The sequence below is a fragment of the Mesoplodon mirus genome (genome assembly GCF_964341445.2).
Source record: "Mesoplodon mirus genome assembly, chromosome: X".
In the NCBI taxonomy this organism is placed as follows: domain Eukaryota; kingdom Metazoa; phylum Chordata; class Mammalia; order Artiodactyla; family Ziphiidae; genus Mesoplodon; species Mesoplodon mirus.
In genome coordinates, this window is record NC_138981.1 from 28452443 (window position 1) to 28470778 (window position 18336).

Genomic DNA, 18336 nt, shown 5'->3' on the forward strand with positions numbered 1-18336 from the left:
AGTGTAATTTAAATCAGATTTTTTCTGGTATATAAATTAGCCTATGGGCATAAGTTAGAGTTTTATACAGGCTTCTATGTGTGGTGGAGTTTAACTGATATCCTGAGAGAACAAAACTCAGTGTACCCCACAGACTTATCTACCCACTAATCTTTTCTGTTCACATAGTAGTGGGAAAACATTATACTAAATTGGGTTTTGTATTTTCTTCCTGGTACTTTTGTAGTACTATCTTGTGTAGTCCCTCACAAGATTCAGCAAATAAAGCTGTCTGATATTTACAAATAAAAAATATATAAATTTCCTTGAGGTACTTTTTAGTATTTCACACTTCATATTAATTCACTTAGACTCTAAAAGATTTAATAACTCACTTTATTTTTTCTTTCTTAAATTTATAAAGTCCAATCACTTTTTATAAGTTTTTCTTCTGTGTCCTATTTAATTTTAATAAGAGCAGAAAAATACACTTGATGAAACAGTTGTTTATATGTATTTTTTTAATTAAACTGTTGAATTAGGAATGAAGGAGTAGATAATGAGAAATATGGCTGAGGTTTTTTTTTTCTGTAATCATCACAGGAAAAGTGACATCACATGCAAGCACACACACACACAAACATGTCCTTGTGAGAAAATTACGGCCATACTTTTCAGATTATTTATCACTGATACTACATTGCACCCATGATGATTTCACCCTATTTGTAAGATCTCAGGAGTGATCTTGTAACCCAAGAGTACTTGTCACTGCAAAACCATAGATTATTTTAAAGTTCTCAGTCCAAAACTACACTGACTATGTTACAAAATTAGATAACCCATTAGTGGATTGTAAATTACAGGATCAAAATACCATTATTTTAGAGCCATAATTTCAGGAATATTTATCTTTAATGTTAGTTAAGGAAACTAGTATTTTTCAAGGTAGTTGTCAGCTACAGGGAACAATGAATACCCATCAGTAACATTTGGACTATGATGATCAAGGTCAACATGCATAAATAGGCAGTTAAAGTGAGTTTCAAAATCTGTGCATTCTGGCTTAATGTTTAAATACCAGTATCATTGAATTTGTTACAATGTTCATGAGCTCTAAAGGAGAAAAAAAGAAGTGAATATTTTATCCCTTAAATTTCTGATCATTTTTTATGCAATGTAGACATTCAATAGGAATAAGAGAACTTGTATACAGTGAATGGCAGGAAAATTCCTCTTTTGGATAGAAGGTAGTAATGTACCAAGTAAAAGCGGAAAGAAAGGATAAGAAAAAACATTTTAAGTAGCTTAGTGAAAGGAAAATACTACCAACATAGTCTGGTGTGACATCCACTAGAGAGCCTATTTCTTAAGCCCAAGTTAGCACTCAGCCTCCAAGACCATGGTCAGCCACATTGGCACCACTCTATTCAGAAAGCTACAGGACAAGTGTTATTGCTTCTGACAGGAGCCAGCAGACAGTATTCATTAGGTGGTCCACCCAACACTCTATGCGACAGTCCACACTGCCCTTCAGGAACTGTGCTGTTTGACCCCTCGTCTCTTCTCAGCCCCAACCCCCAGGTGACAGCTCAGGTGGGAAGGATCAAGATTCATATTGGGTGAGTTCAGAAACCATCCTGGCTTAAAAGCTTCATATCCACAGGAACCGATTTTTCTTTTATCAACTCCATGAGCATAGCTTGCAGGATTCCCACAAGGGATGGGTTTATATGTAAGAGTTACTTGCACTCCAGCAAGCTCAAAATTATAGTTTCCAATCAGGTATTTATAATTCTCTCAGTCCAAATGCAGTCTACCAATATAGGTTCATTTTTACCGGAAGCAATGTTGCTTAGAAACACAGTTACCACATACTACCTTATCTGGTTACCAAGGAAACAGCTAGAAAGTTATCAAAAGATCAAATTCTCAGGGAGAAAAGGAAGGGGTTGTGTTAATCCATTACCTACATCTGATCTCATCCACAAAACTGTGAAATCAAGTTGAATTTATGATTTTGTATGAGAATATGGTATAATTCCCTCTTGTAATTTTTTTTCTAGAGCTGATGTATACAGTTGAACTTGCTGGAGGGCTTGGTGCTATCCTTCTGCTGCTTGTTTGTTTGGTGACCATCTACAAGTGTTACAAGATAGAAATCATGCTCTTCTATAGGAATCATTTTGGGGCTGAGGAGTTGGATGGAGGTAAGATGAGTTCCCTCTTTTAATGTTCTTTCTGAATATTCTGTTTCCTGCTTTTGTTTTTTTGAGGGGAAGAAAAGTTACCTGAATAACCATTTGCAGCAGCTCTTACAGTCTTTCAATGTTCAGTTTGTAAATTCATCTTTTATATGGAACTATATGTGTGATGCTTTGCAGCCAGTAGGTATTTTCCTCTGAAAATTGTAAAGCAACACCTACTCTTTTTAGAATGGTATTCCAAACAGCACTTGCGAATTACAAACGCTGATTAGAGTGTTATCAGTGTGTTCATCTTCTCTCACCTTGTAATCAGTACTGAAAGTCCAGCTTTACTTCTATAGAGGTAAGGAGTGTCTCTTTTAATTGTGTTCCCTGGCCCAATAGTTTGAAGTGAATCTCAATTTGTTCCTTGTTTAGACTGGTCAGTTATAAGAAACAGTACCAAATATTTTAGAAATCATCCAGCAGTCTTTTCAATCCTGTTTATTTAGCTATATTTAGACAGGCTAATTTTTTTCCAAGTGGGGACCAACAGATAGGAAAGTGTACAAGCAAGTTGTTTTCATAATAATAAATCTAATACTTTTACTCAACTTGGATAAGTGAATATTGTTTTTGTAGAAATCATAATTATTATTTGCCTCTGGTCAGTCATGAATATGTGTACAACCTAAGAAGAATTTGGAGTCCTTAAAATTGAGCTCCATAAACCGCACATGAGAGGACTAAAGTTTTTTTTTCCTTTTTTGGTCGTTTGAAAGTGATTCATATATAAGATAGACTTGCAATATAGGAAGCATATGTGAAGTGACAATAAATTGTACAGACGGTCAAGGTTTCTTGATCATTTTTGTAATCTCTTTTTATTGACTATCCATCTTTCACTAATTGGTACAAAGGAAAATAAAGCAATTGCCCATGCTACCACATTTCCGGGGCCTCTGGAATAAATCACAGGTAGAACTGTAGTTTGTCAGACTTGTGAAGAAGAGCAATTTATTCAACATCCCTCACACTCCTCTCTTTTTAACCTTCTCCCCTTCCCATCAGGGTGAAGTCTGTGCTGCAGCAAAGCTGTTTGTTTGTTGGGTTTTTTTTCATTTTAAAGTACTGATTAGCCTATTTATTCTTTGTTTCTAACTTCCTTGCCTGTTCATACAAATTATTAAATTGTTCAGTACTGCTTCAAAGAGATATGAGAAAATTGCCAATGTCAGAGTCGTTGTTGAGTGAGAATCAAGCAAAGTGCTAGGCATTCTTAAAATCATTTTTGCTAAGCCTCAAAAAAAAAATCTAAGGTCAATGTTATAATCTCCATTTTACTGATAAAGCAACTGAGGCTCCCAGTGGTTAAATAACGTACTAAAGAAGATAGCACTAGTATTATTGTAAGTGGCCAAGATGGGATTTGAATATAGGTCTATTTACAAAGCCTTTATTTTATTGAACACTGAGCCCCTACTGTTTTTAGCTTTTTAAAACTTTGGTGTGTTCAATATAACCTAAAGATCTGCTGTTGCTTGCACAGTTAGCATAGTAGAAGGTATTAGAAAAAGCAGATTACCTAAACAAGTCTCACTTTATCTATTTTGAACATATTTTGTGTTCTGAATGATATGAATGATTTCACCAAAACTGTCAATTTCCAGTATAATTTTTTGTCGTGTTCTGAATGGTAGAAGATTCTGAAGAGTTTAGTTGCCTCTAAACCTTAGTCTCATCCCCTTAGGTCCTTCTACACATGCTATTATGGTTGAATAAATATCTACTCTTCCATTGTTGAAAACTTTCTGTGACATCATCAAATCCCCATTCTTCCTAGCTCTCCCACAAGTCCTTTCTTTTTCTAAAGAAGAGATAATTGTTAAGAGACCCCAAGTCATATTCTTGACTTGGCTTCAAACACTGTAATTTGAAAGTCAAAGTTGATCGGTCTTCTTTATTCTTGGGTACCATGTTATCTCCCCTGAAAAGGGAATACATAAAGTGCTCTTGGAAGGAAAGGCAAAGAGTGTGAAGAAAAAGAGGGAAAGAAAGTTTACCTCATATTTTGAAGTAATGTCAGAACTATGGTGATTGATAATAACAGATTCACTGACTATTTATTGAATATGTATTAAATGACAAGGGCTGTGTTGACTATTTTATTGATAGAGAGCTATACAACCAGGAAGACAGAGTTCAAACCCAGGTCTAAATGACTCCAGATCCCCCAAATTTCCATCACTGTGTCCGACTAGGAGATGGACTATTTGGCATCTAGACACATTTAGTCATTTCCTTTCAAGTCATTGCAATAGGCATTACCTGACTGTACCAGTTGTATATCAAAAGCATTCTATTTTTCCAAGATGGAACATATTGATACTTTGCTCTCTTAGTTTGTTCACATCACTCCTTGTTCCCCTCTACACAGCCTTACATTTTATTGTTTCCCCTAGACTCAGGCCTTAGCACTTCTCTTCTAATTCTGCAGCACCACCTTTTTGGATCACATGTACAACGCTGTCTACACTTGCATTTGTGTACAAATGACTCCTAAATCTAAATGTCCTTCTCCCAGGTCTCTTGTTATCATTTTTTTCTCTGCTAACCTGTTGGTTTTCTCCACTATGATAGGTCCCAACCCCAGCTTTTGAGTCACACCCCACACACTCATTTCTTATCATCCTCCATTCTACGTCTCAGTTCTTTGTATCATCCTCTACCTCATTTGCTTCACTTCCTCCTCATCTGCCATTTCCAATTAGTAATCATGGTCAGTTAATTGTACCTCTTGAAAATAGACTCTTCCCTCAGTCTTCATTGCAAATGCCTTGTGCGTTCCTCCTGCACCACCTTCTTAGCCTTTTTCTGTTCCCCTCCATTTGATCCTGCACACTCGGCCAGACTTCTCTTTCTAAGTACAAATTTACTGTGATTCTCTGAAAAAAAAAAAAAGAGCATGCCTCTATGTTGCCTGCCAGAGCAGAAAGTTTTCTTAGCTAAGAAAGCAACTGCTGTAACAGGGTGACCCAACTTACACTTATAGCCTGGCCACCCCCATGGAATCTGAGCATGCATAATTCCTGTTAAAACAAGGTGCTGGTCTTTGGACAAACACAACTATTGAGAATGGACCAAGACAATGCAGTTACACATAATTCTCAGGTCCCTTTGAGTAAATGAGGTAACCATAATGATTAGGGGTAGGAGAAGGTAAATTACTCCTCTACCACCTCGGTTCCACAAAATAGTGAAAGAAAATTTGGACAAATTCTGCTGCATATACATTTATTAATAAACAATCATTTAACCTATCCTATAAACTTGAAGAAGTCCCAACTCTGTGTCATGTGAGTGTGTGTGTCTGTGTGTCTGTGTGTGAGTTCCCCAAAAACCTTGCAAAAAACCTTACCCCTGAGGCAAATGTGACAATGCCAGTGGCAAGATTAGGCTAACCATCTAAAGACACCTAAGAATATTCTTCATTAACTGGGTAGTGATACAGAAAAATGTCATGCTATTAAATGAAAAGCAGAAAACAAAAAGATTTGTATACTATGATCATCAGCTTTGCACATACCTATGTCTCCATGTAGGTAAGAACTGAAAGATAATACTTAAACATGAGAACAGCATTGTAGTGTGTTATGATTTGAGATGTTTATACTTATATTTTTTCAAAAATTTCTCTAATATTTACCATCTTTTCTATTACATGTAACTTTTTACATTCTTTCTGAAATAAATTTGAATTTATGAAAAAAATATTCTTCCTCAGGACACAAGACCATTTGGAATCAGCCTGGAACAGTTTCCCTAAGGAGGCAGGACACTGACCCCGCTAGATACTTGAGGGGTGGGATGTGTCTCTAAATGAAGTTATGTTATCCATATGTCTTTTTTTAATTGAAGAATAGTTGATTTACAATGTTGTGTTAGTTTCAGGTATACAGCAAAGTGATTCAGTTTTAAATAAATAAATAAATAAAATTCCTTTTCAGATTCTTTTCCTGTATAGGTTATTACAAAATATTGAGTATAGTTCCCTGTGCTACATAGTAAACCCGTGTTGTTTATTTATTTTATACATAGTAGTGTGTATATGTAAATCCCAAACTCCTAATTTATTCCTCCCCCCCTTTACTCTTTGGTAACCATAAGTTTGTTTTCTATGTCTGTGGCTCTATTTCTGTTTTGTAATTAAGTTCATCTGTATCATTTTTTTTAGATTCCACATATAAGCGGTATCATATGATGTTTGTCTTTTTCTGTCTTACTTCATTTAGTATGCTAATCTCTAGGTCCTTCCATGTTGCTGCAAATGGCATTATTTCGTCCTTTTTATGACTGAGTAATATTCCACTGTGTGTGCGTGTGTGTGTGTGTGCGCGCGCGCGCCACATCTTCCGTATCCATTTATCTGTCAATGGACATTTAGGTTGCTTCCATGTCTTGGCTATTGTAAAATAGTGCTGCAGTGAACATTGGGGTACATGTATCTTTTTGAATTAGAGTTTTCTCTGGATATATGCCCAGGAGTGGGATTGCTTTATTATATGGCAACTCTATTTTTAGTTTTTTAAAGAACCTCCATAGTGTTCTCTATATAGCTGTACTACATTCCCACCAACAGTGTAGGAGGGTTCCTTTTTCTCCACACCCTCTCTAGCATTTATTATTTGTACAATTTTTAATGATGGCCATTCTGACAGATGGGAGGTGGTACCTCGTAGTTTTGGTTTGCATTTCTCTAATAATTAGTGATGTTGAGCACTTTTTCATGTGCCTTTTGGCCATCTGCATGTCTTCTTTGAAGAAATGTCTATTTACATCTTCTGCCCATTTTTTGATTGGGTTGTTTTTTTTATAATGAGCTCTATGAGCTGTTTGTATATTTTGGAAATTAATCCCTTGTCGGCTACATCATTTGCAAATATTTTCTCCCATTCTGTAGGTTATCTTTTCGTTTTATTTATGATTTCCTTTGCATATGTCTTGAGTACCACTGATTTCAACATGGAGGGTCCATTTCCAAGATCTACTATACTTAGTAAAAAGCCACTAATTTTAGCAATGAAACTTTATTTCTAACATCCATTGTGCTAATTAATGAAGCATCTACTTTTGATCAGAAATAAAGATAGTTGAAGTGTTTGTAGTGGCTCTAGAGTGTTGCCTTATTCTAATTAAATGCTAGCTGACCATCCTCATAAAGGCAACCTACTGTCTCTAGAGCTGAACATACACTAACATAATATCCCATCATCTTTGCTGGAATAATTACAAAAAAAAATACAGTTATCACAACAACCAGAATCCTTTGTCCCTCCATGCCTCTGACTGGGGTTTCCCTTCCACTTTTGTTTAAATGCTTGTATAAAGGTAGTCCTTTCTTCCTTCCTTCCTTTCTGTCTTCCTTCCTTCCTTCCTTCTTTCCTGTCTCTTCTCCCTCCCTTCTCTTTCTCTCTCTCATATACAATTCATATTTCCCCCTGACTTACAAAGATTCCCCTCATAATCCCAAGGTCTAGTTATTTTCTCCTTCATCTTTACTAAAATGGTACTTCAGGCACATCATTTTTGCAGCCCTTTTCACTTTGAGTAATGAGCACTTACTAGTGAATACTTACAACTTGTAGAGCATTATGAATTCAAGATTCCTTATCACATTTATTTATTTATTTATGGGAGCAGAAGGACCTCTTTTTTGAGGTCCTATGGATTCAAATGGATTCAGAAAAGTACCAAGTAGTAAAACATGTAAACTAGAACAATATTGTTAAATTTTCAAAGTGTAAAACTCAATCAGCTTTATTTTCGAGTATAATTGTCAGATGCTGCCATGGCTGAATTGACATGAAAAGTGGAATTTATTAATACAATGACATTCAATAATCACAAAATCAAAATATTAATATATGCTTAATGTTTTTTATTCAAAGATCTATCATCTACTTCTGCAGAGTTTTTAATTGAAAAATTATTAGTTGGAAATATAAAAAAGTATATGAAGGCAAATCTGAAATACAAGAAAAAAATGACTTAATTTTTTAAAAACTCTTATTTATTCAAATTATGTCAATGCTAGTTTTTAATGATCACATAATTCTGTGCTAATATACTACATGCAAACATAGAAAATCGCCTTTTAAAATGAAATACACAGTTCATCATTGGGCCCTACCCGGGTCTCCTTTTGGTAATCCATTTGCTGAATAATGGCCTCTGTCACTAGTCAATTTCACATACGTGACTTATAAATATTTGAAAGTAAATTTAAAAAAAGAAGTGGCCACCTGCCAATAACACCTGACAACTATTCAACAGGCGTTTAAAAGTTAAAAACTCCCAAAGACGTGAATGTCAATCCCAAGCCATTTATACTGTCAGTAAATCTCTTTCCTAGCCCACATCCAGTATAGCCACCACCTTCATCTTGATAAGGGAGTCTTCAGTCTACATTTTCTTAAAAGCTCTATTGTTCTAAAAAATCCATGGATCCTTTGATTTCTCAATCCTTTTAAAGAGAATTGACTAATATCCTCTCATATGTCAAAGAGGAAAATATTTATTTATCATTTTTCCAACCACTTTTTTTTATTCCTGATACACAGTTCTATATTTTCCTTCTCTCTTCAAGATTTCTTAATAATATTTTTAATTCATATTTTTATTTCTTAACTCTCCAGAGTCCAAACGTTTTCCCCCTCAAATATATCTTTTTATAAAACATAGTAGTTCATTCGGTAAATTGAAGGAGAAAATTCTACTGGACTAATTGTTTGACTTAAAGTAACAAAGCAACTAATTAATCGGTTAGGTTTGGCGTTTTGGGTTTGTTTGTTTTTCTTTCTCCCCCCAGCTTTATTCAGATATAATTGACATATAACATTGTGTAAGTTTAAGGTATACAGTGTGACGATTTGATACACATATATATTGTGAAATGATTGCCACAATAATGTTACTTAACATATCCATCACCTCACATAACTATTTCTTTTTGTAGTGAGAAAATTTAAGATCTATTCTCTGCAACTCTCAAGTATATAATACAGTATTGTTAACCATATTCACCAAGCTGTGTATGTATCCCTAGAAATTATTTTTCTTATAGCAGGAAGTTTATTTACTTTGACCAACATCTCCCCCTTTCCCCTGCCCCCAGCCCTTGACAACCACCATTCTACTCTCTGTTTCTATGAATTCAGCTTTTTCAGTTCCACATTGTAAGTGAGATCATTCAGTATTTGTCTTTCTCTGTCTGACTTGTTTCACTTAAGCATAATGATCCATCTAAATAAAATGGAAGGTTTTCTTCATTTTTATGGCTGAATAATATTCTACTAAATAATATTCTGCTGTGTGTGTATATATGTGTGTATGTATTTTTATATATATGTATTATTTATATGTATACACACACTCATATATACACATTTTCTTTATCCATTCATCTGTTGATGGACACTTAGGTGGTTTCCATGTCTTGGCTATTGTGAATAATTCTGCAGTGAACACTAAGGTACAGATATCTCTTTGAGAGAGTGGTTTCATTTCCTTCAGATATATACCCAGAAGTGGGATTGCTGGATCATATGGTACTTCTATTTTTAATTTTATGAGGAATCTCCATACTGTTTTACATAGTGGCTGCACCAACTTACATCCCCACCAACAGGGCAGAAGGGTTCCCTTTTCTCTACATCCTTGCCAACAGTTGTTACCTTGTCTTTTTGATAATAACCATCCTAAGAAGTATGAGGTGAGGTATCATTGTGGTTTTGATTTGCATTTCTTGATGATTAGTGATGATCTTTTTATACACCTTTTGGCCATTGTATGTCCTACATGTCTTTTTGCTGTTGAGTTGTATGAGTTCCTTATATATTTTAGATATTAACCCTCCCCTTATGTAATATATGGTGTGCAAATATTTTCTCCCATTCTGTAACTTGCCATTTTATTTATTGATTGTTTCTTTTGCTGTGCAGAAGCTTTTTAGTTTGATATAGTCACACTTGTTTAGTTTTGCTTTTGTTGCTTGTGCTTTTTGTGTCATAGCCAAAGAATTGTTGCCAAAGCTAATGTTAAGGAGTTTTTCCTTATGTTTTTTCCTAGGAGTTTTATGGTTTCAAGTATTACATTTAAATCTTTAATCCATTTCAGATTAAAATTTGTGAGTGATGTAAAATAGGGCCCCAGCTTTTTTCTTTTGCATGTGGATAGACAGTTTTCCCAACACCATTTATTAAAAAGATTATCGGGCCTCCCTGGTGGCGCAGTGGTTGAGAGTCCGCCTGCCGATGCAGGGGATACGGGTTCGTGCCCCGGTCTGGGAGGATCCCATATGCCGCGGAGCGGCTGGGCCCGTGAGCCGTGGCCGCTGGGCCTGCGCGTCCGGAGCCTGTGCTCCGCAACGGGAGGGGCCACAACAGTGAGAGGCCCGCATACCGCAAAAAGAAAAAAAAAAAAAAAAAAAAAAAAAAAAAAAAAAAAAGATTATCCTTTCCACATTGCGTATTCTTGGCCCACTTGTCAAATATCAACTGACCACATATTTGTGGGTCTATTTCTGGGCTCTTGGTTTTGTTCCATTGGTCTATGTGTCTGTTTTTATGTCAGCACCATACTGTTTTGATTACTATAGCTTTGTAAGTATAGTCTGCAATCAGGAAGTGTGATGCCTCCAGCTGGGCTCTTCTCTCTCAATATTGCTTTGGCTATTCAGGGTCTTTTTTGATTCCATATGAATTTTAGAATTTTTTTATATTTCTGTTAAAATTGCCATTGGAATTTTGATAGGGATTATATTGAATCTATACATAGCTTTGGGTATTATGGACATTTTAACAATATTAACTGTTCTGATTAATGAACATGGGATAGCCTTCCATTTGTTTCTTCTTCAGTTTCTTCATCAGTGTCTTATAGTTTTCAATGTACAGATCTTTCACCTCTTTGGCTAAATTTATTCTTCAGTATTTTATAATTTTTGATGATATTCTAAATGGAATTGATTTGCATATGTTGATCCATCCTTGCATCCCAGGAATAAACCCCGCTTTCTTTTTTTGCCCATGCCACACAGCATGTGGAATCACAGTTCCCTGGCTAGGGATTGAACCCATGCCCCCTACAGTGTAAGCATGGAGTCTTAACCACTGGACTGCCAGGGAAGTCCCATAAATCCCACTGATCATGTTATATTATCTGTTTAATGTACAGTTGAATTTGGTTTGCTAGTATTTTGTTGAGATTTTTTTGTATCTATATTCATTAGGGATGCTGGCTTATAGTTTTTTTGTAGTGTCCTTATCTGGCTTTGGTATCAGGATAATGCTGGCCTCATAAAATGAGTTTGAGCGTGTTCCCTCCTCTTCAATTTTTTCTTGGAAAAGTTTGAGGATTGCATTAATTCTTCTTTAAATATTTGGTAGAATTCACCAGTCAAAGTAGTTGCTGGCTTGAGGATTTCTGTCTGATTCTTTTTTATGGTTTCTGTTTCTTTAATAAAATTCTCATTTTGTTCATGCATTGTTTTCTCATTTTGTTAAATTGTCTATCTGTGTTATTTCTTATTTCACTGATTTCCTTTAAGATGATTATTTTTAATTCTTTGTTGGACAAGTTGTAGATCTCCATTTCTTAGGGCTTGGTTACTGGCGCTTTATTAGTTTCCTTTGGTGATGTCATATTTGCCCGATTCTTTGTGATCCATGTATCCCTGCATTAGTGTCTCTGCGTTTGAAGGAGCAAACATCTCTTCTAATCTTTACACACTGACTTTAGCAGGTAAAGTTCTTCTCCTGTCTGTTCCCCAGGCCAATGGGATTACCTCCAGAATCATAACCATTCTGGGCTGGAACTAGTTTTGAGTCTGTTTCTGGGTCTGCAGTGACATTCATGGTTGGCAGGCTTGTGAGCAGGAGCTCAGGTTCACATAGATCCTGTCTGGTCTCTGGGTGGAGAGGAATGCCTCTAGTATCTTGTTCAGTAGTATAGCACTTGGACAAATGTTCACTTCAGGATCCACAATCGGGTCTTCACTCGGTGGACCTATTGCCAGGTGTGTGGATGGGTATGTCTCCCACCAGGTTTCTGGGAAGGCTTCTATCTGGTCACTGGATGGGTCCTTGGGTGGGCAGGACTGGCTCTGTACTGCAGCTGAGAGGATACATGCAAGGGATGTCTTATTTGACCATCTTGCTGACTTCATTCCTATTTTTCTTTTTTTTGTGGGAAATTACAGTCAGAATCTCTTGAAAATCATGGAAAGAGTAAACCAATGACTATATTAGAGTTTATGAATATGATTATAGAGGGTGTGTACATCAACTGCTTTCCATCTCTGTAGTCAATAGAATTATAGTTGAAGGTTTAAGTTACAGAAAATAAAATTTAGATAATAAAGTTCAGAATAAGAAATATATTGTTGTACTATCTTGTTATGACTAACTAGTTTTCAGCTGTTTATAAACTTAAGTTGAATTTAAAAGAACACAGTCCTACCTTTAAAAATCTTAGCATAATTTTTTCTATGATTATAAAAAATCTCAAATTTTCAGTTTCTTATACACATTAAGATTAGTAAATATATGTTCCTGCAGATATAAAAAATATCTAAGAGATATTTCCCAAGATTCAGATTCAGCTGGTAACTGGGAAAAAAGAAGAAACCTTAGAATCCATATGATTTTGAATCAGAAAACATTGCTGAATTTAGCATGATATCTGGCCTGGTGTTTGCAGTCTGATAATTTTCAAGCCAGGAGTTTGCTTCTGTGGGTAAATAAATGCCTAGCCCAATACTGCACTGACCTAGCCTCTGGGGAAAGAGAGGAATTAGATATCAATCCAGTGTCCCATTGATTTGAGGGAGGAAGCTGCTGCAGATGCTTGCAAGGGGCCTTATTACCAGAATAACCAACATGTGAGCAGCTCCTTTTTATCTGGGAGATATTAGCTTAAATGTTGTAAATTCACTCAGATGACATAAAGAGATAGAAAACTGACTGAGACCACAGCATCTCTTCCCGAGGTTCATTTAAGCTTAATACAGTTACTGAATATATTAGTCTAGGTAAGAATTTATCCCCTTTTTGATGAAAGTGGATTTTCAGCTATTTTATTTAGAGCACATGCCCTGTAAGTATCAAGACCACTCATCATGGAGCTGAGACTGCAGTGTGTAGGTTTTGTGGTACTTTGATCAATTACCTGGCAGCTGACTGCAGTTCTTTGATGCCTTTGAGACCTTTGGGTACCTATACCCTGTCCTAGAGCAGAGTTTCTCAAAGTATTGTCCCTGGACCGGCAGCAGTATCACCTGTTAGTTTGCTATAAATTCAAATTCTAAGGACATATTCCAGATGCTCTGAATTGAAAACTCTGGAGGTGGGGCCTAACAGTCTGTATTTTATCAAGTCCTCCAAATTGTTGCCATTCATGCTTTAGCATGAAAACCACTTTTTCAGAAAAGTTTACAAGGACTCTGAGGTCTTCAACTGAGTCACAGTGAGAAAATACAGTTCAAGATTATTCCAAAGGAACTTTGCTAAACTTTGACCCTGTAGCTCCTAGTAATTACTTGAGGAGTCCAGGCAGCTTGGAGTGTGTATCACCAAAGCCATCTCTCCTAGGAAATGGCCCAAATCTTGAGAAAATCTCCACACTAGCCATAAGGTATGTCATGTGATACCCAAATGAGAGGCCATTGATTCATTTCATCAACAGATATGTTTGAGCATCTACTAAGCACTAGTCACATATCTGAGTCAAGGATCTTGTGGTCAAAGAAAGAAGATAAGATGTGAACACAGTAATATAATACATGGGAAAAGAGATCACCTTCAACTCAATGATATCAGACTCAGATTCAAAGGAAACAACTGCAGAGTTAGCTGCTGGTTTTTTGACAACGGATAGCCATAAATATTTTTTAAGCTACCATAAACATAATCAGTGGTGAGGTTTGGAAAAATAAATTTTGTGATTCTATGTGGAATGGGCCAGAAGAATAAGGAAATGGAGAGGGAAGACCCACTAAAATATAATTATAACAGTTGAGAAGAGAGTAGGGCCTCTCCTAGGATGGAAACAGAATCCAAAGGATTTTTACCAGTGAGTGGCTGTGAGATTATTGGTAATGAAAAGAGATAAGTGGAACATGCCTCTGAAGTTTGGAGACTAAAGATGTGAGATTGTTATGTTAATAAAATTTAAGTGAAATAAAATGTGAAAACAAAGCTTGAGATGGGAAGCTTGTTGTGAGCATGTCAAATGTGAGGTACGTGCTGAACATCCAAATTAAGGGGTCCAGGTTACAGGTTCATGAGAAAGAAGACAAGATTGGACATCTACATTAGAGAGACGTCTACACAGAAGTGGTTGTTGATGTCATAGGAGGAAAGGAGATTTTTAAGGGAAAATAGACTGAAAGACAAATGAAACAGGCCACAGAAAACATCTTGAGAAATGACAGTATTTATGGATTGGAAGAGAGATGTCCATTGAAGAGGCAGGGGAGCCAGAAACAGTGTCATATAAGCAGAAGTGATATCCAGCTGGATCTTACGAGTATTGGTGGACCATTGTTTACATCTCTTCTGAGTCATAAGTGCTCTGTTCTTTTTGTTGTTCATATTGATCTGGTTGTCAAATATTTTTTAAGCCTACAGAAGGCAAAAAGCAAAGAATGAGAATCTAGTCATTATACATCTCAGGTCTGAGCAAACTTGAGCATTTTACAGTACTTTGTAAAAATTTGGAAGAGGAAAACCTCCCAGAAAGAAAGTAGTATATGCATGAAACCATTCTACAATCTGCAGTCTGGCTTAAAGAGTCCTCCCTTTGGCCCATGACCCCTGTACTACTCTTTGCAACACATTTATCCTCTGGAAATAGATTGTTGACTTGTCTACATCTACTACTAAACTGGAAGCTACTGACCCATATTGCAAAGGGGAAGATTTTATCTCATAGATATGGCATGTGATTATCTAATAAATGGACATTTTAATTAAATACTAACTGGTATTATATTATAGCTTTATTATGTGCTATTTTCTATGATTTCTTACTCAACTAAAGTATTTACATCAACAAAATGGTACCACTATAGACTGCTGGCATGTGTGCGTAGACATGGTATAACAAACATAATTATTATTTTTTGTGAAAATTGAATTTTATTTATACTATGTACAACTATATCCTGGTTGAAAAATAAAGAAAATACCAAATACCAAAATATGATAGGGATGATTACTTTTTTTTTTTTTTTACCTGAAATGTGCTTTAAAAAAATCTTCCATAGCTAAAGGTTCTTTTCCCCAGGGATCCTATAGTAGAATTGCTAGCTTTTTATATGCCTGTGTTAACTTTAGGTGAAGTAAACAGTTTTCTGAGTTTTCCATGACAAGTTACAGAAGTGAGGTTTAGTGTCTTTGAAGTCAAAAGGAGTGTCCCAAAGCCATCCAGAGCAAGTCATGGATGCCCCTGTAACTTTGATGTTTTATACCCCAAAGATTTGAAATTTTCTATACCAAATGCCCAGTTCATTTTGTTCTGAAATTTAAGAGTGTTTCAATTCAACTTGATCTAATAATCAAATAATACAATGACAATCATTAGGAAAGAAGCACAAAAGAGACCTAAGCATATTGATATTGATAGGCTCAGCATACTGGTAGTATTTAGAATTGAGGTGAATTATGAATCCTGATATCACACTCTGAAAAGGAAATTGGAGAATGAGACTATGCAGAAGATAAATGACTTCTTATTCTAAGAAACAACAAATGAGAATTTGGGGATGTTTACGTTAAGATAAAAATAATGCACGATAGTAGTCATCAAATATTTGAAGAGTTCTCATGAAATATGGGGAAGAATGAGGAAAGAAATCAAATTTAAGAACTAAGTTTCATTCATTTGTATTATAATTTTTGATTCTTATAGTCAAACTGATTAACATGATGAAAAATAATTTGGCAATAATTTACATGTAAGGTAAATGAAGATCAGGAAAACAATATGTATTTCTATAATAATTCAGCATACTAAACTCAGTTCTAAAATCCAAGAACCAGCTCCCAAAGAAAAATTAATTATTCCAAATTTCATTTTATTTTTTCCCCAAAAGAAAATCAGCACAACACACACAACCTAAAAACCATTCCTCAAGCCAGTCAAGCCAGTTTCATTGTTCTTTCTTTGATTAGGTGAATGTACATTTATGTAGAATAAGAACATACTATCCAAATATGTGGCTTTTATAAGCTGTCAAAATTCTCTATGATCTGTGCATCAAAAATGTTGAGCGTTACCAGTTCATTGCTCTTTTCATTAATTTTCTCCTACTGTCTTAATAACAACAAAAATAGTGACTCCTTTATACCCCCAAATTCATTCCATGACACTTGGCATTATTGTATTCTTAATGAAAATTAATAAAGACTTCTTTCTTTGGCATCCCAGAAGTGGAACACTTGGAGATATTTATGAAATGAGGTGAATATTCTCATGTCCTACTGTTTTCTTTGTAGAGTAGTGACTTCAGCTTTACTCTGTAATGTTCTTGACAGATAATAAAGATTATGATGCATACTTATCATACACCAAAGTGGATCCTGACCAGTGGAATCAAGAGACTGGGGAAGAAGAACGCTTTGCTCTTGAAATCCTACCTGATATGCTTGAAAAGCATTATGGATATAAGTTGTTTATACCAGATAGAGATTTAATCCCAACTGGAAGTAAGTTAATGTTTTCATTTAAGAGTGTGCATATTCTTGTGTCCGTCTGTGTAATCATCATTTTCAGACAGAATTTAAACTTTTAGTTCTTCTACATCTTTCAGTTTCTCAAGAAAGAAATGGCATATGTGTTCAAATGAAAAATAAGTGTCGATACCCCTGAGGAAGCTACTTCTGTTATTCTATAAAGCGTCTCATGTTATAAGCCTTGACATTTAAAGAAACCAAATGAGAGATTTGTACCTGGGAAAACATTTCTATCTTTGAGAGAAGCAAAGTCCCATACTCTGTTCAAAGTGATCATTGGCTATTTTCATCTTCTCAAGGGTTTACCTAGCAAAAAGAACCAGCAATTCTCACTTAATGTGTGAAAGAGAATTTACTGGGGCTTTCTGGACCGAATGTTCAATGTACTTATTCTGATAAACCCTCTTCTCTGTTGTAGCATATATTGAAGATGTGGCAAGGTGTGTAGATCAAAGCAAGCGGCTGATTATTGTCATGACCCCAAATTATGTAGTCAGAAGGGGCTGGAGCATCTTTGAGCTGGAGACCAGACTTCGAAACATGCTTGTGACTGGAGAAATTAAAGTGATACTAATTGAATGCAGTGAGCTACGAGGAGTTATGAACTACCAGGAGGTGGAGGCCCTCAAGCACACCATCAAGCTCCTGACCGTTATTAAATGGCATGGACCAAAATGCAACAAGCTGAACTCTAAGTTCTGGAAACGTTTACAATATGAAATGCCTTTTAAGAGGATAGAACCCATTACGCATGAGCAGGCTTTAGATGTTAGTGAGCAGGGGCCTTTCGGGGAGCTGCAGACTGTCTCAGCGATTTCCATGGCTGCGGCCACCTCCACAGCTCTAGCCACTGCCCATCCAGATCTCCGATCCACCTTTCACAACACTTACCATTCACAAATGCGTCAGAAACACTACTACCGAAGCTATGAGTACGACGTACCTCCTACCGGCACCCTGCCTCTTACCTCCATGGGAAATCAGCATACCTATTGTAACATCCCTATGACACTCATCAACGGTCAGCGGCCACAGACAAAATCGAGCAGGGAGCAGAATCCAGACGAGGCCCACACAAACAGTGCCATCCTGCCGCTGTTGCCAAGGGAGACCAGTATATCCAGTGTGATATGGTGACAGAAAAGCAAGGGACACCCCGTCCCTGGGAGTCTGAGTGGAGTCTGCAGTCCAGTGCCTGGAACTAAATCCTCGACTGCTGCTGTTAAAAACATGCATTACAATCTCTAGAACACGAGGAAAAACAGGGTCTTGTACATATGTTTTTTGCAATTTCTTTGTAGCATCAGTGTCTTCCTGTTTTACCATGTCTCTTACCATTACATTTTTTGACTTTGTTTTATATGTCCTTGGAATTTGTA

General features: G+C 36.1%; 1 protein-coding gene across 1 annotated transcript in view; it reads left to right on the forward strand.

Annotated features, from left to right (window-relative positions):
* IL1RAPL1 (interleukin 1 receptor accessory protein like 1) overlaps positions 1 to 18094 on the forward strand; it is a gene marked incomplete at both ends in the record, with an annotated part of 1118841 nt that extends 1100747 nt beyond the window's left edge. The window contains 3 exons of the mRNA XM_082609629.1: positions 2046 to 2189; positions 16760 to 16930; positions 17376 to 18094. Coding sequence (XP_082465755.1) covers positions 2046 to 2189; positions 16760 to 16930; positions 17376 to 18094 — 1034 coding nt within the window. The remainder of the gene's footprint in view (positions 1 to 2045; positions 2190 to 16759; positions 16931 to 17375) is intronic.
* Positions 18095 to 18336: the final 242 nt, after the last annotated feature.